This window comes from Mercenaria mercenaria, chromosome 4, assembly GCF_021730395.1.
Source record: "Mercenaria mercenaria strain notata chromosome 4, MADL_Memer_1, whole genome shotgun sequence".
Taxonomy (NCBI): domain Eukaryota; kingdom Metazoa; phylum Mollusca; class Bivalvia; order Venerida; family Veneridae; genus Mercenaria; species Mercenaria mercenaria.
This window is the reverse complement of record NC_069364.1, coordinates 17,639,696-17,663,849: the sequence shown is the minus strand read 5'-3', so window position 1 is coordinate 17,663,849 and position 24,154 is coordinate 17,639,696. Positions and strand designations below refer to the sequence as shown.

Genomic DNA, 24,154 nt, shown 5'->3' with positions numbered 1-24,154 from the left:
TACAGAATTCTGTAACATTTACTTTTCGGCATATGATTTTGGCTAGTTTCGGTATGTCAGGACTATTTATTAAATTTTTCAGACTTTTGTAAATTATTTCGAAAGAGGAATCTAAAATGTTTCATTTATATAAGATGTAAAATTTGTACTGAAATTTGTAACATGATTATTGTAAAGCACTGTTTCAAAAACTTATGTCAAACATTTTGTTAATTATGGAACGCCATTACTGCATTGTATTGTTATGTATAAATCTATATGGCAAGTCTAGTACCATGTATGTAATATATTATTGTAATTTGTAATTGTGTGCCAGTCTATAGCACATCTAATTAATGTCCGTTTGTAGTATGACATTACACATTATATTGATACAAATTATTGTATAACGTTTGATTTAAATTGAATTTTGTTAATTTGTAGTTGTAAATAATAGCTGCAGTTTATCATGTCCGTATCTATAATGTTTCATCATATACTTTTCATATCTTTTTCATACTTTAACTTTAGTCAGTAAGTTTTGTAATAATTGAAGTAACTAGTGACGTATTTTAATCATGTGACGTCTGAACTTAATAGCACATACGTTTTGTATAAGTAGCACGTATTATTTATGGGAGCCTACGGAGGTATGGTGTACCCAAAGGAGCAGTTATATGCCCTTACATATTTGTTTCGCTATGGTGCTTACCATATGTTATATATTTTAGCTTTAGATTTTTGTTATCCTCTGAAGTCAGCTCAGGGATGCAATCACCAACCACCATAGGGAGCCAGTATGGAATCAATGTATTCACGGTTTAAAGGGACTTTATTTCAATATACGTTTTGATATTGTTTGTGCTACTTAAAGTTCGCAATTAAATTAAAGAACTGTGACACGTCACTTTAGAATGGAACTGTAGGATCTTTTGTATCCGGAGATACTGAACTTTGATTTTTTTTCTTTCTTATAATCAGTTTTTTTTTTGTTTTTTTTTTCATATCATCTATGCATTGTTAATAACCATCTTATGTAAATAAATTTGTAAATATTGTAAAGGGTGTTGATTTGTTTTGATGGTTACTGTCGCCGGTACGGCTTTTCCTGTCACAATATCTCTACCGATTTTTGAAAAGCCACAGAAGAAGACATTCATTTATTGTGAAATCCTTGAAATAGAATGCATTTTAGCGAAATATGTCCTTCCTGAACAGCGAAAGAAAAAAAAAAACGGCTTGACAGCGAATGCGCCTAAACAACGACATTTTGTGATGCACTGATCCTTACAGAAATGTTGGGTGCGTTTTCATTACCCAGCAGTCCTCATTTACTGCAATATAACATCCCACAGGCTTTTTTCTATTGGATTTAGTTCACTTAAGGTGCGGGAAGCCAATTACGTCTTCTGTTTGCCTGCATAAAGCTTTTGTAACCCGATAGAACACAAAATATAATGGTTCGTTACTTACGCTGTATTACTTAAACTTTATATTACGGCCCATCATCGTCCAGGCCAGGCAGAACAAAATGATTTCAAAGAAAAATATTTTACTTGCATTACTTAAAATGTCCCCTTAAAGATGGTTTCGTATCTGAAGTAGTTTTTTGACAAAATTAATAAAAATCCAATGAGAGCTAGATCGTACCTACCAAAATGACCTGTTGCCCTCGATAAGAATATCGAACAGAGGTCTGTTGTTATTTTCGGAATGTAAGTGAATGATTAAGTGTGATTTACAGAAGGATGTTGTATGATCACTTAGGCATAATTATAACAGTTGCTGCTTACTGACTTGCTGGGTATAAGTTAAGACGAGACGGGAAAGCTATGTCGATACAAATGTCGATAAAAACAAACCAGTTTCCAGTGACTTGTCTTTTTGGCATGGGCATAACCAATCTGAAATATCCAGGGAATCGGTATTATAAAATTAGCAACGAATGAAGTTTCATGCAGTGTTAAGTGCAAACATATCGATTATTATTATCTTTTCAGTGATTTTCTGCAGCAATATCCAAGCAAAGAAAGGAATATTTCGTTTAATAACTGTTTTACCGATTGAAGCGATTTATAATTCTCGTTATGTCTGTGATGTTGAGGTCCCATAGGAAATAACTGTTTTTCATTCAGATTCAAGCATTTTTTCACTTCATTTCAAGTATGGAAGATGAAATTAAAGTGTCTAATCGCCATTCGTTAAAGAAGAAATAAAGTGCACAGATTTCTCGTGGGACTATTAGAAATTAATGTGATAAACCTTAAATAAACAACGGATTCGTTGTTTAATTCTCATGTGTTTTCTGATATTCAAGTAATATTGTTTACAGTTATTCGAGTACAAATAAATGAATAAACATATGAGATTTGCAACTGATGTAGTATTTTAAGAATCGGAATTACATGGTATATGTTTATCGCAGTGTCAGCAATAACTATGGACATGTGTTTTTCGAAACCTTGTTTTTATGTATATAGCATTATTTGATTTACTATGTCATACACAAAATGTAAATTGTTTGTTACTTGATAGTGTACATTATCGCCAGTTTTGTCGACAAAGCCATCATTGTTGCAAACGTACATGTAGGTTTACAATATTATAATTTGTTTGACCAAGTATATCCCCATTCTGAATTTTTTCGACAGGTTTTTGTTCGGGACGTTCAGTAAGTTATGCCAAACTTGACTCACCTACTGATACATCCAGATACTGTAACTTACAATTTAATCGGTACATTTGTACCATTATGATACATGAAATTTATCATTATGTGCTTTTATTGATCTGATTTATGTTGTACCTCTTGATATCGTTTTTACGCTGGCGATATTCGCCAGACTATTATAACCATATATCGAGTTTATGTAAAGTTCAACAGGTGCTGAGACTGACAACACAAAATATAATTTCATGCGCAATTCAAATAGTCCGCCACGTTAATCAGTTTTGCCATAGAGTTGTATAAAGATTGTTAAACTTACCTGTTTCAATAGATCTACTTGCGCAAACATGTTATAATATTTTATTTTTCTAACGGTAAATACTTGAAAGATAACAATAGAAAATATTACATAATGATGGTAAATTAATTCGCCTCCATGAATGAAATGTCCGTATGAATGGAACTAACTCAACGTTGACCGCTTCGTTATAGATTTCGACCTTGGTATATAAGGAGCTAAGTAAACAAACGCTGGCTCCGAGAAACAATCGTCGATATGAATTATACTGCGCATTATTCGATGACCTGACATAACTTGGAAAATAAGAAATATGAAATATCAATTAAAATGAACTTAAAGTGATATGAGTTATGTCAGGTCTTATATTTAGGGCTTACGTTTTAAGAAACTATTCTTTCAGATCATTTGCTATAGGTACTAAGGGACGTAATCGCTGTGTGATTGCCACAGTAACATGATAAGAAACAAATGACCACATTATACCTGTTTTCAGGCTATTTTTATACTCAATTCGTTTTAAACATTCTGACGAATACTGAAAGATAAAATGTAAAAAGCGCTTTGTCACCAATTTGCTTTAAGGGTGGGGGTGTAGATGCAGTGAGTTTTGTTTAAACACACGTTTTCAACTTTTTTCAGGTTAAATTAAGATAGTGGACCCGTATTGGTAATTTTTAACAATTGCACTAACTTGATACAGTTCTGAAGTTAACATATTTCGCACTGTGATTCATCTTTAAATGACTTACCGTGTCGTTGTTGTTTGTTTGTTTTTTTTTATTTCGTAATTTTGTATAAGTTATGTCTTTTTTCCTCCAGCTGAAACAGAGACAAATTTCAAAGTGATAGCCATTGTTCAAAACGAGCACAGAAAATTCATTTTACCAAATATTTTTCTAAATCAAACCTCAAAATATTGCGTAACAATTATAAAACACAAAATAAAATTGGCGATAACAATTTTTCTGAGGAGCCTCGAGTAAAAGGATTTAATCGGAAAGAAATTAAGCTCCAACTTTTGAAAATTATGACCTTGCTCTATGCATTCATAAAGAACCATAGGGCAGAAGTAAAACCTACCTATATACATTTAATCAAAACTTTGTAAAAATAAATGCAAAATCAAGAACTTTTACAAATGTAATTAAGTATTTTTTAAAGATGTCTAAACATTCACCCTTCAGGTCAAATTCATTTGAAACAGCAAGAAATGACTAAGAAATGGCTAATCAAATAAAACATTTCCGCTTTTGTACGACAGATCAATGATAATATGTCTTAAAAAACAACAGTTTATCTTACTCGAAAAAAAGAAAAATAATTAACAAAGTTTGGTCCTAGTAGGGTTTGAACCTAAGCCCTCCTGAAAAATTAAAGTAATCTCATGGTAGGAATTGAATACTCTTCAAAAAAAAAATACATTATTACGGGTACGTCAATTTTCCTAACCATCGTATTAAGGAAGCAACATGACAAGACAATAATCATCAACAGTCCGGTTTATAGCGGGGTTCGAATCAAAAATTTCCCTCATACCGACAAGAAAATCGCCCCATTTGATCTATGTTCATACATTCACAGATAATGTGTGTATTGGGTGGGGGATTGCATATCGAAATATAGATGTTGTGTTTGTTACCTTTATATTTTATCTGACATTATGTCCCTCAATGTTTATTATCGCTCCGTAAGAAACATATATAAACGGATATGGCACGCCAATTGTCCAATAATAACGTTAACCCAGGTTTACGGTAAAAAAAGTATAATTAACAATTACAGATTAACAAGGGTTTTCGAACGTAAAACCAGGTTTTTCTAATACTTACCCATATTTTCGGGCGAAAACACGCCCGTGAACCCAGGTTTCAGCTAGGTTTTTCAATTGAACTTTCGGCCGTTATTTTAAGTTCACGAGCTTACGAGAGTAAACCAGGGTTCTCGAATGTAAACCATAGCTTACGAACGTGAAAACATATGTTAACGGTCGTAAACATAGGTTCACGTCCGTATACAATGGTTCTCGGCAATCAAATTATCCAACAATTACATTCTTTGTCAAAAAACTATGATTATCGAATACTAACATAAATTTTCAAACGAACACACAGTATAACGCGCCTAAACTATAGTTTACTCTCTTGGACCCATGTTTACGTCCGATAAACTAGGTTTCTCGATTGAACTTTAACTTGGATGCACAAGTTAATCAAGATCACAACAATACCCTATGCTCGCCTTAGTTTAATATGGAAAACCCATAATATCTAAGATTTTGCAAACATCTTTCCCGCACAGTTTTCATTCAGTGTTTTGTGGTAGCCAGCCTTTCTGTACTTTCAGTACTTTGATTTAATATGACATGGTAAATGCCTGCCTTTGCACAAAGATGGTATGTATGAAATTCGTTTTCTACTTACCACATGTAACTACTAACAGATAATTTGCACATTCATGCGTTTCTTGGTCCGCTTTGATAAACAATGATTGTCATTGTATGGTTTTGCGTTTGGTTTTAAGTATTATCATATCTGTGTTAATATTAAAAAGGAAAATATACAAAAAAGATAGGAATCGATCATATTGATGTAAAATATCAGTTATATATTCCTTTCAGAATTAAAGAAAAAATACTGTTTCTCTACGTTCGAGTGTAATTAATGCTCAGTATGAATGATATATTATGTTTTTTTTTAAATGTAGTTTGATATAAAACTGGACATTTAAACGTATGAAATCCCAGTGTGTATGTAATTGCATAGATTGACAAATGGACTAGTTAATCCACTTGTTGAATTTTAATTATTCAAATTGTACGCAAAGATCATGAATAAGCGTATAAAAATTCATTTGATAGTAGTTTCTCATCAGTATACATCAGTATACAAAAAATAGATATTAAATCTATAGGGACATTTAAGTCAAACTGGTAACTAAAGGTTACTTTCCATACAATAATTTGGCTTTGAACCCTTATTATGCTGGACACGATTGATTCTGCCTTTGCAACCAGTGCAGATCATGCTCAGCCTGCACATCCGTGCATTATGATAATGATCTGCACTGTTCGCCATTCAGTTAGTATCTGTTTGGTATGTACCTCTTTTAACAGTTAATGGTACTGTCCAAATTGAAAGTTGGACAAGCTCATTATAGAAATTTAGCAGGGTAAGGGTGAATGTAGAATTATTCATGGAGAAAGCCATCGATCTGTGCTTTATCAAGATGCCCACCAAAATCTGAAGTAATTTTCTGAGGGTCATCCTGGGTCATCCCCTACCGTCTGCCGTCAAAGGCTGGCAAGGTCACGATGCGACATATATTATGTCGTTTTTATTGTACACCCGACAACATAAAATCAGTATGCCCGTTTAAACAACCGGCAATATCAATGAAGTCCATATGTCATGAGAACGAATTCGGTACGGTGGTTTTATTTATTCTATATTCTGCAGTGTAACGTAATTTTCGACATAAGAATCGCCTATTTTACGACACCATGTTGTCACTAACAGTAACGATGGAAGTAGATTAAATCTGTAAGAAAATCATTTGAAAGAATTGATTGCAACCAAGCAAAACATTGTATATTTGAATGAATCTGTTCACGAGAGATGATATTATGCGAAAGACCCTTCACGTCCCAATTGTTGTGTAAACCTAATACTTATGGTCATATTCGGCGGGGTTGCTGCATATATTGAAATTATACGGTTATCACGTAGCGCCAATTGAACGGATTAAATTTTAGAAATTAGGAGTATGATAGCTGAAAATAGTTTGTCAATTATGAAAGAAAGGCTTGTATTTAAAACAACTTGGAGCGTCTTCACGCTGTTTCCAGAGAAGTTCTTTTAATACCTACACGTTAAACTGTTTCCTGGGAATTGTTAATTTAAAAGAAATACCCACCATCAGTACGTTATTTTTTCCATTAGCTAATGCCGATGCCAGTAAGGTTGTTACCATAATCGACATGGACGGGTTCACATGTTTCCGTTAATTTTAAATTGTTCAGACGAGTTTTATCGAATTGTATTCATCTAGGATAAACACTTTATTGTTCTGAAATATCCTGCGGGTTGTAATAAAATCAAGTAAGTTACGTAAGGATGTCAGTATCTCTGTATGTCATCAACGTAATGTTTTATGAAATATAAAATGTATATTCAAATTTGATGTTTACACAAATATTCAATGTAAGAATCAGAGCACTTGCTGCTCTAAAAGCAAGTGATTCAAAATGTACGATATTATGTAAATTATCGAATCTAACTTAAATTAAATGTTTATTTTTTATTATCCCCCGCCGATGAAATCGGGAGGGGGGAATGAAATGGCGTTGTCCGGACGTCCGTGCGTGCATCCGTGCGTCCGTCCGCAGCCATTTCTCAGTAACTAGCAGGTACAATTTCATAAAACTTGAAATAATCATGAACCAACATACTGTGATGATGCCCGTCAAGTTTTCTTTTTTTCTTTTTTGGATTGCACAATTTTCCTTAGAGTTATTGCCCTTGATTTAATGAAAATTCCACGTTCGGAGCCATATCTAGGAAATGGTTGGGAATATTTAAATAAAACTTCGTATACATGTTTACCACTATGAGATTATGCGGCCCGTCAAGTTTCAGGCAGACTGCTCAAGTTACACCAGAGTTATTGCCCTTTAATTGTTTAAAAATCCACAGATTTGTATATAACAAACCAACCAATTGGTAGAATTTCATTAAACTTCTTTCATTCTTTTCCATGAACATTTATTATAAACACGTGAAGTTGTGTACCCACACCTGGGCACCCCCTTGCTTTGGTCACATCCCCTCACCCACCCCCCCCCCCCCCCTCAAAAAAATTTTTTTTTTTCATTCCTTATTTTAAATTTATTTCAAACCTTCCATTAATATTTATCAACATGCAAAGTTGGACCGTTCCCCCACCTCGCTACTCCAGCCAGTATGCCCTCCCCCCCCCCCCCCCCCAACCATCTCCGCCCCAACATTTTTTTTATTTCATTTTTTATTTTCCCTCAATATTTATAATCAGCATGTGAAGTTCTGTACCCTCACCTGGTCTCCGCCCCCCCCCCCCCCAAAAAAAAATATTCCTTTTTTTTAAATGTTCAAACCTTCAACATCCACATCCGCCCCGCCGCCAGCCATGTTCAAGATATCTTACTTGATTGTGCTCTCTTAAGGACATCTGTTCTTTTAAGTTCAAATGTACATGTTAAATAGCAACACTTGGTGCCAAACTACACGTACACGAAGACAATATTTCATTCTAGTTACACTTTAAGCTCACATTTCAAATAACTCCATTTAATTCTAAAAATTTAGCTTATTACAGTAAACATATTCCATTCAAAATAATTTCTTTAGTCAGGATCAACATAACATACATGTACATTTATTATTTACACTTTAAAACATTCATTTTCTGTTAAATTGATTTTGACTAATGAAATTATTTGCTTCTTAGTAACATCCTTTACTTTTTGCCGGATATATTTGTTTGCCATTCCTCACCACAAACCCTTTCGGCGGGGGATACCAATTCATCGAATTTGCTTGTTTCTTTTTTTTTCTGCTAGATTTTATACATTTGTGAAATTTGTAAAAAAACACGTGTGCTGTGTGTTATCCTGCAGAAAACTCAGGAAAATACAGAGTTATCCTTAGCATTTCAAAAGTATTCTGTATTTTAACGTCCAATATTACTGTAATAATGTTTTGATTCCCGACAGCAAACATTCTGAAATCAATTTATTTCCGAACTGTACTCACGACAGTGCCTACTGCGATTAAGCAAATTATGTAATTACAAAAATGATCATGAGTGGTCACACGATTTATTGCCATTTTTCCATAAACAGAATGGCTTCAAATTTTCTTTTTCGCTTAACTGTGATTACAAGTATACACTCTTGGAACTTTATTTGTTTTAGCCGGTCAAACTACTTGTTACATTGGCGGCTGGGACTATAATGCATTAGATAACTTTGTCTGTATGTTTATGTGACTGTATTTTGCAGATTTTAATTTGCATCTTCTAGATTCACTGTCTCATTTTGACAGACTGAATATAGATTTTTATTCCTAAAGAATTGTAAAATATATTCATGCCTCCCATAAGACTTTACAGGCGTCGTTTATCTACGATATTATACTTCTGTATATCTCAAACTCATGTTTCTGCAATCAAATGAAAGATCTGAAAATAATCATTCGTTCAACTATGTTAAACGTTTAAGAAGAGAGGTCAATATAATTTGAAAATGAAAACTAAGCATACGGCCAATAAACCTACAAGAACTTGATACTACAAATGCTAATAAAAAGGTTTCGTTTAGATCTTATATTTTCCTTTCTTGCTAAGAACACATATGTTACAAATGCCTAAAGTAACCGAGTACATATGCAAATATTATCAGTCTGAGAGAACTTGACATTTTTAGCTTTATCTTTAAAAAATACGAACAAAAACCTCACTCAATGAATTCATATTGACTTTTTATCTACAACGTGTAATATTTTTTAATAGGTATTTGAATTTAATCATCAATAAAATTAATTTATAGCATATCTCCCAATGTTTTATATGTACACAGTTGCCCTAGAAATCGTGCGTAACGTAATTTGACTTTATCTTGAAGGTATTTTAAACGATCAATCCATCGTGATTACAGGCAGCACTTAAAATAGGTTAAGTAGAAAAATTCTTTCTTAGCATACAGTATGTTATCTTCACATTCTTTTTTTATATAACTCTATTTTTATGAAACACCATTTTGCCAACTGATTGGTAGATATACTTGTGGTGGAACTTAAAACGCAATTACCTCTTACCTTGACTCAAAGAATTATCAAACTCACTTTGACATCTGTCTTTGTACCCTCGCCGGCGCTTAAAGTATTAATGCATTTGTCATTGATCAGTCCTTAAATGAAGTAAATGGATTTGTTTTAAAAGTTAATCTGTAGTTTTGTGTTTTTATCTACTTGCACATCATAAGAATCATGATTCATACTTTTAATGAAATTTTGACCTCCCTGTTTACTTAAAGCTTCATGTTAAGGTTTAAATATGCTTTCCTTCTAAAGGAGGTTTCTCAATAAATTACTTCAAGCTTGTGACACTTATTTTTTCATTATCATAAACTGTAACCGTCAAAGCTAGTTACAAGGCTCAGAACTCTGGTATTAGTATGTTATAAATTATATCCTTTATTTAATTAGCTTTTTAATCTAAAGTGTACTTGAACTTTATCTCTACATTTGAAATTACTGTATAGCCTCAACTTTAAAATCATAAAAGCGATATAAAAAATGATGAAAGTCTGGCATCAGTATTTCATAAGCTTTGTCGCTCATTATAAATGTAAGGTTAAAGTTTCTTCACTAATTTTGAAATAAACTATTTCTGTAATTAGATCATTACACTTATCAAACTATCCTGAATTATGCCTTTGTATTATTTAAGCCAGCAAACGACAATAAAAAAGGCATTTGCCTTTGTTTTTTCGTCGTGTTGAAACTATTTGCAAACAGGCACAGAAACAACCAACTGCCATGTCCCCTTTCACAGTAAATTAGAAAGATAACATCATCGTAATAGTAGCGTACCTGGCATAACAACAACATTATTGTTTGCGGAGCTGATACATACTGCAGTTGATGTTGACTGACAGTGTAATTGTCTTTTATTATTACAGACTCAAATTTTCCGCCGTTTCATCTGACATTGTAGTAAAACGAAGTGAGTGGTTATAATTATTTGTGTTTAATGAGCGTGATATCGTATCATTTTTATATATCATATCTGCGAATGTACGATATGTATTACTAACAAAAAAGTAAATATTACTGTTTAGAATAGACAGTAGTGTGAGTTCGATGTAAACAATTGTTTTAGAGACCACACAAACTATCGCCAGTTTTACTAAGCCTTAGCTTCCTTTACTGCTACTTTTTACCATTAAGCAAACATAATAATAATTTTCTTCAACGCACCCTCACGCCCCCATCCCTCCCCCCCCCCCCCCCCCCCCCCCCCCCCCCCCGAAAAAAAAAAAAAAAAAAAAAAAGAAATAAAAAGAACAACAATTAACATGAAACTGTCTGCTGTGTAATATTCGCTAACTCATACATTCGTCTTAAATCCTGTCTGCAGATGTAGAGAGCAGGCCAGTGAGGGTTCAAACATCTGCGATTATTGTTATTAACTGCATTTGGAGATATATGTCAAAACAGAGGATAATTTGGCTTCAATGTAACTCATGCTTGCAGTTTCAAAGAATGTAATACAACCGAAGAAAAATTATCACAATAGCTAATTGCACTATATCACCGTTGAAAGTGAAACTGTTGGTCAACACGAATTTTTCAAGCTTCATGAACTTTCGTGTGTTATTTTCCGTTATTTTAAGTTGTATTAATGAATCAAATAGATGTGTTTTATAGACTTTTTATTCAAGAGGTTTGCTGCGCCAGTTGTATGATCTTTTTAATGGTCGCAAATTACTTTGACGAGTTTATGCGTTACATTCATATTACCAATACTCTGTTACATTCAAGTTATCAATATCTTGTCACCATTTGTTGGAAGACTTGCTATGTATGTTTCCGTTAGAGTTTCTTTTTGTTGGCGGTCTACTTTGTGGTTTATAGCTCTATGGCTGCTATGGCTGTGTTTGGGGTGATCTGTTCCTATGGGAAATCTACCTATACCTTTTATCTTTAGAATTCATTAGAAGCAGAAGTAATCGTTCATTGTACATACTTTTGTCAGGAAAACTGTACGGGCATTTTATGAAATGAAAGTAACAGACGCACATGCTCATTCGATTCATGAAATCACCAATGTTGGGATTATATTTTCATTTATTTATTTTTTGTGCTGGTGATCAATAAAAATTGTTCCGCTGAGCAATAACAGCACTGTGATTATTAAATGAATTTTAAACATGACCGAATCTGTTAAGCTTGGGTTTGGGATGAAAAGTTAAATCAAATGTCAAATTTTGAAGCAGTTCCTTTGACTTCTGTTCAAAAGATTTATCCTAATCTTACAGAGATGATCAATTCATAAAGATATAGACATACAGTCTACACTTTTTACAACCAAGTGGTTAGAGTAGTTGATTTTGAACTACTTGCCCATCACCACCTTTTGCTTGAAAAAATATCAAATTTTGGAATAAAGACGTTTTCTGTAAAATATATCCTAAAATAACAAATAATAAAGATAGTTTTGGGAAAGAATAAGTGCACCTGAATTCTTTCAATAGACGTTGATTGGTCAAATTATGAGAACTCTGTGTTGTATGTATCACAGACAGTAAACATAATGTTTTCATATTTGACATTAGATTCAGTCAGTAAGAGCAGAATTATTGCTTTTGCATTTGATAAAGTACAAAATATTTTGTAATAGTATACATGCCATATTTTAACAGTAGCAAAATACTCTATAAAGTTTGTAAATAAGATCTTTGAGTTATAATCATTCCTGATGATTCTGAATAAATCTGTTACTAAAAGTAAAACGTTAGAGTGAACAAAAATAGCTGAAACACACAAATGATCTTTATTTATGCATACACCGTACCATAAGCAAGTTAATTTCAACCTATGATTGTGAGGATAAATGTAATTTAAACCTATTCCATACACCCTGTATGTACAGTTAATAAATCTATACATTATTATTATCATTATTAGTGTATTATTATACCAGATTTATATAGCGCCCTATTCATGATAAACACGTTCAAAGGCGCTTTACATGTAACAAACGCAGCCACACAGGGCGCGAAATTTATAGGGACAGAGTGAGAAAAAGCCCCAAGGACAGACGGAGAGAACAGAGAGAGATACAGGCCTGTCCGGCTAACTTAGCCTAGCTCTTTGCGAATAGACAGTCTGGTTCTTCAAAGTGCCCGGTGTATAGTACCGGTACACGCGAAACTGTCTTGTCTGGGAAGAACCAGTACAGGCCTCTTAGTCAGGTGGGAGACACTCAAGAGCATCTTAGAAATTTCCAGTTCCTGGACCGGGATTCGAACCCCAGTACAGGCCTCTTAGTCAGGTGGGAGACACTCAAGAGAATCTCAGAAATTTCCAGTTCCTGGACCGGGATTCGAACCCCGGACCTCTGGATTGGCAGTCAAGCGTGTTACCACTAGACCACCGGCCCACATTCAAAAATATGTGACTTTATCATTTTTTACAGATGTCTGTGAATATATGTTGACCTGCTTCTGCAACGCAGCGGTTTAATTTGGAAACATGTCATTAGAAGAATTCAAGGTAAAATGAAATAATATGAAAAATATCCCGCTAGCTTGATGAAAAATGTACCCTACTCTCAAAAAGTCAAAATTGAGAAAACAAAATTAAACAAAAATCTTTTTTGGAACTAAACAACTATTAATCAATCTTGAATGGCGTTATCAGGCTGTACAAGGCCATTCACTCTTGAAAAACGTCCAATGAATACAAGAGATAACGTCTATACAACAGAAGCTTACATGAGTCTGAAAGAAACAATAACATGTTTACTGGCACAATTATAATACGCATGTCAGATAAATACTGGTTGCCATCAAGTGACGTACAAGTGTCGCTTATTGTTACAGCTAACATAAAACAATTTTGCTCATAAAGCCAAAAACAAATACACTTGACCGTACTAAAGTTTTTAACAAAGGAAATATAAAACTTATTTTCGTAAAGCATACTCATTTAAAACACAAATGTGTTATTCTAGATGTATGCCATTCACCTGCTCTCTCTCTCTCTCTCTCTCTCTCTCTCTCTCACACTCTCTCTCTCTTTCTCTATATATATACCTACTATACGTTCGTGCATTTTGTGCATCATGCGTTTGTCACATGATAACTACAACATAAAAGTTGATCTTGTAGGCGCTCATTGGTTAAATTTGACGTATATACCAAAATATCATCACTTACCATAATATTCCATAAAATCTGGAATATTAACAATAAATATGCTAGTGACATGCACAATGAATTATAAGTACGTGTAAATTGATATCTCTTTTGTGTTTAACTAGTCGCCGTAACATTTAAAATCATGGCTGGTATTTTGTAGGCCAGTAGTACTCTATCGGAACTTGATTCATTTTTATACATATTTCTTTCTTTATAAATCTATAAATGTAATTAATTAATGTTGATGTATTTTCTTTTACTTTTTCAATACCTGTAAGATCTTTTACTGCATGCTGCAAATATAATGTCATCGATGCAACAATTCATCATTTTCACACTTTAGTTATTAAAAATACCAAATAATGATGAAAATGAAAATATTTTTTGTCGGTAACAGAAAACGTCTTGCTTGCCAGTTTGCTTGTTGTCCGCATGTGAGATTGTTTTAAAACGACGCGATACAGCGAACAGCAGTGAACGGGAAGCTTAACTTCTACATAAGTGCGGCCTGAATGTGTATCAAACAAACCATTCAGGTGATCGAAATTCTCATGAGGGAAATTAATCGCAGATAATAGAAATATTTTAAATAATTATACAGTACATCCTTTTAAAAATTAAGGACGTGCTTTCACTAAGTTGCCATAATGTTTTCTAAAAGGTACATAGATTCTGATATGTTAATGATTGATAACAATGAAATGTAAATTGACTTTCAGGACTAATCTGTACACTAATGTAATTTCCATTGGATATTGCTATTGACACATGAAACCGCTTTATGTCTATGCATAATTCATGAGCTGATGAATCTGCGGTGAGATTTGATGATAACACGAATTCATCTGAGAGTATTTTGTCTTTTATGTCGGCGCAAAATCAGGTAATATATCGACAGTGTAATGAAATATTGAAAAAGTAAGCAGCGCTGAAACAACGTGTTACACCGCGACCAGTCTTCTAATACTTTCAGCTTAATATCATTTGCCTTTATTATATGAAATGCGAGTGATACACGGATAACGTTGGACTAACTTACTAAAATGAGTTCGTATTATATGCAGGCTTGCAACCTCATAATTATGTGATGACTGGCAGATTTGAAATATCTGTTGAAAACATGCAGTTGGCTGCATGGTCTGTACTTCAAAGCTAATCAATCATAAAAAGTTATCGCGAAAGGATTCAATTGCAACCCTCCTTAATGACCTACCCGAACGGTTTGATACAAGGCTTTCGAATGGAGCTACACTTCAACTTCAAAATATTTAAATGAATGATGTTACAACCTTTGACGTTTATTGCACATTCAAAATATATGGTGCGAAGTTAGGCCCAACTGCGAACTTTAATAGTTTATCCAAACGTCTTTCAGTAAAGTTGTCATAAGTTCCACGACGAGGGATGTTTGACATTAGTCCTTCGCGTCTGATTCGTATAGACGAATTATCAATTAATTGTGGAGAACAGGTCCATACTGTTCTGGAATCCAAAAACGTGTGATAAATAAGCTGAAACTAAATATGCATTTACGCAGGTTACAGACGCTGTATAATAGTACTTGTACATGCATTTCTTTCCATACAGTTTAATATGTTGATTTTACGAATATTGACATTAGCAATAACAAAATCTAATCATCTATTCTTAATTGGGCACTGGAAACAACAGACCGTTAATTATAACAAAAACAGTGTCATCATGCGCTTTGCGAAATGTATTTACACTGTGTATTTTCTTTGCGTTATACACTTTAAGTATTAAAGTCCTTCGATAATACAATTTGATAATTGTTCTTGAAGTTTATCGCAACAAGGATCATACATACTATTACATACTTATGCGCTGTATCAACGCTAAATTTACATAACACAGAATAACTCCAGTCGAAGGTATTTCTATAGGAACGTAGCATTACAAAACGTTAATACTTGATAGAAATGAAATGACAACAAAAGGTTTATAATCGTAACTGTGCTTTAGCAGAAATCTACGGCCAAATTGAAAGTCACACCATGCTTAAAATGCCGACAGTCCCACTAAAAGTACTTGTAGAATATGCTTATTCAAGATCAAGCCCCGGTACCTATGATTTCTAATACGTATTTCCGTTTTAAACTTGATTCTCAGTCAAAACACAAAATTTAAAGAAATTCTGTCCGTAGGAAAATTTAGTACATATAGAAAACTGTGCGATATGTCTTTAGAAGTAGTGTCTGTTTGATATTTACATGTAACTAAAAGTCCATAAATAATCTAATTGCATATTATTATGAAAACGTAAACACACATTTTTGAATATACAATAAACAGGACAAGTTTTACCTCATTCGAAGCATCTATATCAGTTAAAGCAACACTCAGGTCAACAAAGAATACTTATTGCAATATCAAGTTAACCGTCTGTCCCTCTTCGCACTAATTTTCCTGAAAGATAACGTATTAGGTCTGGAGGTATTAAACAAGAATAACCCAATTGCTTCTTTAGAACAGCATTTGTTTCAGCAATTCCATTTCAATGTTTTTTATAAGCTACAATGTAGATAGAGTGACTATATAAGGCAAACGTGTGTCAAATACATTACAATTTATTAGATGGTCACTCGAACTCAACTTCCTAGACGATGTTTGCATGGAAGTCATATTGGTTTGCTCATTTGCTATTTATTAAGCTGCTACAGTTAATGTTGTTTTTTTACGCGAGCTCTTGAAGAGAAGATAACTTTCCGATAAGAAATTAGTAGTGATCGATACAAGTAAATCTGTTAGTTTACTGGATAATCGCCGATTTAACATATGTAATCAGAACATCACATCCAAACTATCTCTGTTTGATTTAAACGCTGATGTGTTATTGGTAATTTTAGGAGATGCTTATCTGATACATATTGTATACGGTGGCCTGCTCTACCATCAGTGAAATTAAACATATATGTTAATGGTGTAGCACATTTTTCACCTTTAAGAGTTTATTTGTGTGTGTAACATAAAATGATATTCGATGAGAATAAGTGATTGTTATACCAGACATTAGTCAAATTAATTGTACAAATTATGTCTGTGTATTTTGGGTCAATTAGTCCATTCAATATATTCCGAAGCTTTTGTGCGTTAGTAGTGTATGTCCATTCTACAATCTGTCACGAACAGACATAATCAAATTGATTCTGCTATTTTTCTTTGATGGGTTCAGTTCTTCCAAATTATTCTCTTTGTAGATTTGATTATTATAACATATCCAATTCTATCAAATAATGCTTTTGCAGCATTTGGAATATTCTTTTTTACGATAGAGTTTGTTTAAATAATCTGAAAAGACTGTAAATTATCAGTAGCATAAAAATATTTATTAATCAAGTTCAACCTCGTACGAAACGGTCAATAATCGTTTTAGATACATTTTTGATATAAAATGCATGATGCACTTTAGAGAACGCAAAACTAAAGTAAGCATTCACAGAAAAAAATACAACGTAGCTCAAAAGTATTGAAGTTCGCTTATGTAACATACTATCCGGTTGATTCTGTGGAGATGCCTGGCAAACAAAGAAATATTTAGAGGTACCCGCCATCTTCTTATACATTATACCTGTAATAAACACAAATTGTACACCAAATTGATATTTTCGACATTTTTAAGCACTTGGATAAATTAATTTTACGACTTTTGATATCTTGAAGTAAAAAATAAACAAATTTATCTACATGTAAAATGGTAATTTAGAAATAAAAGTTTAATAACAGAACGGTAACATACATTGAAATGACACATCAAACCCGATATGAAATTAGACACCCATATGTGACATACTGGCGTTTAATGTTCCATAGTTACATACTACCTTTTAAATAGCTTCCCGATAAGTCTTTGGTCAAGCTGAAAAAAAAACCGATAGTTTTATATTTAATTGTATGTTTTTATCATTATACAGTACGCATCATGTTAAAATTATATAAAATTTATCAACAATATTTACTTTCGCATCTTCAAGTTTTACAAGTTCTGAACAGAAAAGAACAAACGAGAGCGTGTATGTTCGTGTTGTACCTTTTTGTTTATAGAGCATTGTTTCCTTATACTCTGGCCGCAAGAACGCTACGAGCTCCGTACGATTGGGTTTTCAGTCGAAATTTGACAAACTCGTACGGCGTCCGTACGGATATTGTTGACTCGTACGAGCGTCGTAAGGGTTTTTTGAACTCGTAGAGGACTCGGGAACTCAGTGAAAATGTTCCACCGAGTTCCAGATTTCTCTATGAGCTCGTAGAGATTTTCAAAGTCGGGAGCAGCTCGCAAGAGCCCCGTACGGCCACTGGAAGATCTCGTACGGGCATCGCACGATGTTCATGCGGATTTGCAAAACTGCGAGTCTTGCCGATGCTCGCACGACTGTCGCAGGTGACTCGCACAGTCAACGTACGATATTAAGAACACCGCGCAAAGAACTTGCGATGTCAGCACGGGGCTCACAGGGCGTTACGATCGCCGTACGGGCTCCGTACGACGTCCTTGGTGATTCAAGGTGGTATAAAAACACAGTACCTGCAGACACCGTACGAGTGCCGTGCGAGCGACGTACGAACGCACGACACCGTACGAGGTACGGCCGGGCTCCTTGTGGGGTCCGTAGGTACTGTGACCAGACGCTAAGACTGTACAGAGGCCGCAAGGATTCTAAAAGTTGTGGACTCGTACGATTTTTTCAGACATCGTACGGTTTTGTGACCGAGGCATTAGTTATTCAACACTTGATTTAAAACAAACCTACTTCTTATTATTTTAAACGGCATGAATATAAACTTACAACTGGAGTGAGGTGATCCATCTGTGCCTATAGACGGAAAATGTAAATTAATATTCTCTTTCAAAGGCATTGAAATGCTAACTGTTATAGGAAATATTGTTATTAAAAAATTGAAGTTTGTCATTTTTTTAAGCATACATTTGTTTAAGGTGTTTTACATATAGCCAACATTCTTCACTTGCCCAAGTTCCTCACGTACAATATACGAGAGTTGTTTTACAATGCAGTTAGAACCGCATGTCGGCATTTAGCCTATTACATGTGAATCTATATGCGTCTTAAGAAGAATTATATACACATTGCCAGATTCTGTTACTTGGTGTGTGCTCAGCAAGTTGTTTGACTTTCCCAGTAAGACATAAACTTAATTCGGCAATTGATCGTCCTCGTATACACAAAAATGCCTGTATACAGGTAGGTTTTAACAAAATGAAAGTATTTACATTTGCCATGTGTCAAAATATAATACCCCACTCACCCCCCAGCCCATTACCCGTTCCCCCGTCCCGAACAAAACACAAAAAGAGCAATCTACCCTTACATGTTACCGAAACAAAACTTAAAAGAAATTACTACACACCGATTACCATTTAGAGACCGTACCATAGCTCTTTGCATACTTTGATTTTTCAAACTAAAGTGATTTTTACAAGTGCACCGGTTACGATAAAAAATGTAAACAACGGACTCTGTCTATGAAACTTTGAAATGAATGAATGACAGTCGATCTTAGTCATAATACTGATTGACAGTGAATGCTAATGACTCCATGTGTTGCAGAAAGGTATTTAGTTTGTAACTGTAATTTCCCATCAATTGAAATCCTCTCAAAACTGGTAAAATAATTACTTATATTTGGCCAAAACTCACCGTCTTTGCTGTTCGACAGCTGCAAAAAGGGCAAATATAAAAGATTCAGTGTAAGTAATATTTCACTGGTACTACCAGTTAGTAAGTTCATACTCTGAACAACACGTCAGAGAAATTTGGGCAGATTTGACCGATTATGACGTTGGCAGCAATAGGTTATATTTTTTCTTTACACAAAAATTGCCGTTAGGTAACAAAGCGAATACGCCGATAATCCGGAGTTCACCGATTATTGTTCCAGTTCACGCAATGTAATCCAGCAATTAAACTGCATAGCTATTAGCTACTGCTGTTATAGGGAAGTGGTAGAGTGTCTGCCTTAGGTGTGAGAGGTCCTGGGTTCGAGTCCCAGTTAGAGCTTAATTATTTAGATTCTGCTAAAGCATTGTTTTGCTGTTAATAGACTGTTCCAGATGTTCTAAATTTTTAGCACACAGTATCATGGATCATTATTTAGCAATCCAGATCAAAGTTGAATGTTAAATCAAATGCACCCAATTAGAAAATATTGACTATATTATGTCCCTTTGATGTTTATGCTCTCCATGTTCAAGAAGAGTTACATTTCCTTGATCACAAAATTTTCGTTAACATGAAAATATTAAATGCTCATAACTCCACACCTCTGGTTAAAATATTGTCTATATTTCTGTTTTTGAGAAATATATGGACCTTTGTCTTCATTTCAAAGCTTTTTAACTTCAAACCTGTGATTTGAAAAACTTAGGTACTATCTCTATACCATTTGCAATATAACCATTACTGTCAAAATCCTTTGACTAATTAGACAATCGGTGGTCCTTCTCTGTGGATCAACACATTCATAGTGTATTATTTTTGATAAGGTTTGGCAGTTTTGTAATTATCATGGAGGCATGCAGTACGTATTAGGAGTCTGTATGCTTTTATCAAATTCTGTGGTAGACAAATTTTCCCGAGGGTAACATTAACAGTAAAATTTATCTATCCTCTATTAAAATCACTGTTTCAGTTTGACAGGTTGAATAAAGATTTTGTAAGAAATGAAAAATGTATTTATATATCTCTAGGGAAATGCAGGCGCAATGGTTTTCAGGCATTGAGGCGCTAAATGGTATAGGAAATATGGTTATTGAAATTATACTATATCATCTAAGGACAAATATTTTCAAAGTGTATTCATGTCTAGCCCACATTATTCATCTGCGCAAGTTTCTCAGACATTGTGCACAATGCACACACGAACGTGTTTGTGAAGATGTAGTTTTAACAGATATGAAAATATTTATGATTTAAATACAGTAAATTGATAAAGGACAAATATTTTCAAAGTGTAATCATGTCTATCCCACATTATTCATCTGCGCAAGTTTCTCAGACATTGTGTACAGTGCACACACGAACGTGTTTGTGAAGATGTAAGTTTTAACAGATATGAAAATATTTATGATTTAAATACAGTAAATTGTTAAATAATTCCCCCTCTCAGCCCATAACCTCCCACCAAAGCAAAACACAAAAAGGCATTCTACTTCTATATTACCGAATACTGAAAACACTTACAAATAAACATTTTCAACATACTTATTTCTGTCAAAATCTTCTGAAGAGTGTCTTGTTAAAGCAGTTACATCAAGTTGTATCAGTACAGTTGTTTTACATTGTATGTAATATGCTTTGGCAGTGTTGCAGTTATCATGCTTGCATGCAATATTGTAAAGATTATGTAAGCAATTTCTAATGATACTTTAGCACGACATGTCTGCGTTTCATCTACGAAAATATATTTGCACCCGGGATAAACACAAATTCCACAGGGGTCCGTAACGGAGCAAGGGTACATCGAGATTTTTGAAACTTCGTCAGTCAAATCGTTCAAAAGGTCCTTTTTGATGGTGTCTGAAAGTGTCAGTATGTGTCTGGGATATCAGATATTTCCGTATTTGAGAGATGCAGACTTAGATATTTCAGAAATATTTTCAAAATAAATTTCGTGTAATAAATGTTGATTCTACGGAAGCGTGAAAGGTTCATCAGACTCTAATGCGTTACGGAATCCGCGGAAAGGATATTTTTCATTAATAAGTTGTAAGGTGTCTGTACACTATAGTAATTGGCAGATTCTATAACCATATACAGGGTATATTACTAAGCAAATTTGCTCGCGCTTTATCATGCTGATATCAAACTTTGTTTCAATATGTGTTCAGATAGTCCTTGAAATATATATTTAAATATCATATGATAATGAATTACGAGTTGAATTATTTTAGGTATTGGGTTTAATTATTCTCTCGTAAAACAATCTGCAAAGTTTAGGCTCTCGTAGAAACAATCCATTTCTTTAAGTGCATTGCATCATTACAAGTAACAAAGAAAACAATTTTCGAAGGTTTAAACAAGAATCAGATCTTTCAGAGCGTTGAGAAGTATTGCCAATATTTCTTCGTATCGCACTTACTATGACATTGTAATCTGAAGTCCAATCACCAAGCGTTATCTTAAAAATTCCGATCATGGTTTGTAAATACTGTAACACTGTGTTCACTGTAATCTCAATATTGTAAACAGCAAATGCTACATAAAAACAAAAGCATTTGCCTATAGCTTGGTATGTAATTCATTCCCAAAGCTGTGATTTCCTGGAGTTTATCTGAAATTATACCACTGAAGTTTCTATCAGAATAGGATTTACGGGATCGTAGACACAATTTACACGCGCATTGGATTGAAATAAACTAGTATTTGATGAATATATGATCCTGGATAGACTATCATTTGGCACATTAATGGATGATTAATTCTTTCAGTGTTCGACAAAATGTAATATGCCGTTGAAATATCAGTGGATTTCAGCTGGCCTGACATTCAGTATTTGATTTCTTATCATAAAAGAAATATCTTTGGTTTCATGAGCAGATATTCCAAGCAGGCCATTGCCGATTCCGTGTATTTCTAACATGCAATTTAGTAATATAAGTGAGCTTTTTTATTAACAGTTGCACATAATTGTACCAAAAGTCGCGAAATTGTACAATATTTATTCGGGATTGTAAGCATTGAATGTTCCGAGAGAAAGTTTAATTTCAGTTAGAATGTGTATAATCGCTACCAGACAAAAAAGTACGCAGTGGATTTTCAAATTTTCAGAACTCCGTGTAAGTCTTCTTCTGGTTAATAGTCAAGTAAAATGGTTTTAGATCATCCCCCGGAGTTAAAGTAAATTAAGTAAAAGGTGATGGCAACAAGTAAAAAGAAGAAATGTGAAGAATTGAAATAATTTATATATTGATATTATTTTTAATTTTTTGAAATATGGAATACTTGCGGACATGAACTAAAAATATTTCGATATGGAAATAAATTGTGTCGTCACCCTTTGTATCCTGATATGCGTTTTAGATATTTCAAACTGTTATTGTAAGTATCATTTTCTTTCTTTTTATCTTATCACATTATTAATCCTTTCAGTAGTTCGACGTGTTTAACGTTCTGTCGGTTAATAACTTATTGTGTGATAATATGTAACATACTGCGTAAACGTACAATTAGGAATGTTGCGCATACTTTGTCTACGGAATTCTATTAATGTAAGACCCACAGTATTATATTTGTTACATATTTGCATTAACAACAATATATTTAGCTGAAATTCAGTCGAAAAATGCAAGTTTGAAAAATCATTATTACCTTCCTTTATCTATCTTTGTTGTGCAATCAAGATAGTTTGGAAATTAATTAATTCAGAATTAGGCACAGTTTTAAAATTTGCCTTTTAGTTCAGATTGAATTAAATGCAAATGTAAACTGAAATTAAAAGTAATATCAATCGTTTCAAATAATTTTATATTAAAGGAGGATATTTATAAAATTTGTAAAAATCAATGAAATATACATTTGTAAAAAGGGAAATAGTCCTATATATTTGGTCTTTCATTCCTTAAATACATATTTGGTCAAATATATGAGCATAGAAAAATGTTCTAAAATGTTGCTTAAATATGACTTACCACCATTGAAGTTTCCAATTATTTGTCTTTTTGTCGCGGCAATTCTATTTCCTTTCTTTGATTTGCTTCTTTTTGTAAATGTTAAAGTTTAATTTTCAAATGCATTTTTGGCAAACGTTTCAATGTAAAATGCAAAAAGATAACTTGACAGTTGACTATTATTTTCTTTAAAAATCTCCAAAATGACCACTGATGGTTCATTCAATATTACAACTTTTCTTTTATAAATAAATGATCATTATTATTTTATAATACAAATAAATCAAGGGCCTATTTCACAAAAGTTCCTTACTGCGTGTCTCGTCTCAAGTTCTCTGCAAAGCAAAGACTTTTAAAACAGATTTCTTTCATAAGATAATTTATTTTATTTTAAAAATGTATTTTATTCAGTTTTATTTCAGAACTCTAATTAATATTTCTGTTTGGCTATCTTTCTAAGAAAAGCCAATAATTAAAACGATACTAAGTAAAATGATGTTTGTGAAACGCTATACACCAAAGTTCTATCTTTGTCCTAAGTAAGCTTCGTGAAACGGTCCTAAGGGCTTGCAATGTCTAAAATGAAAATAGTTTAGCCAGGAAATC

General features: G+C 33.5%; 1 protein-coding gene across 2 annotated transcripts in view; it reads left to right on the top strand.

The window, feature by feature from the left end:
* The window catches only part of LOC123551089 (zwei Ig domain protein zig-8-like), a 242,932-nt gene that overhangs the window by 119,602 nt on the left and 99,176 nt on the right, over positions 1-24,154 (top strand). Inside the window, exon 1 of one of the 2 annotated variants that reach the window (XM_045339778.2) lies at positions 22,180-22,979. The exons of the other annotated variant lie outside the window; for it this stretch is intronic. Coding sequence (XP_045195713.1) covers positions 22,913-22,979 — 67 coding nt within the window. The 5' untranslated portion in view covers positions 22,180-22,912. Of the gene's footprint in view, positions 1-22,179; positions 22,980-24,154 lie in introns of those variants that run through there. 2 annotated transcript variants of the gene reach the window in all.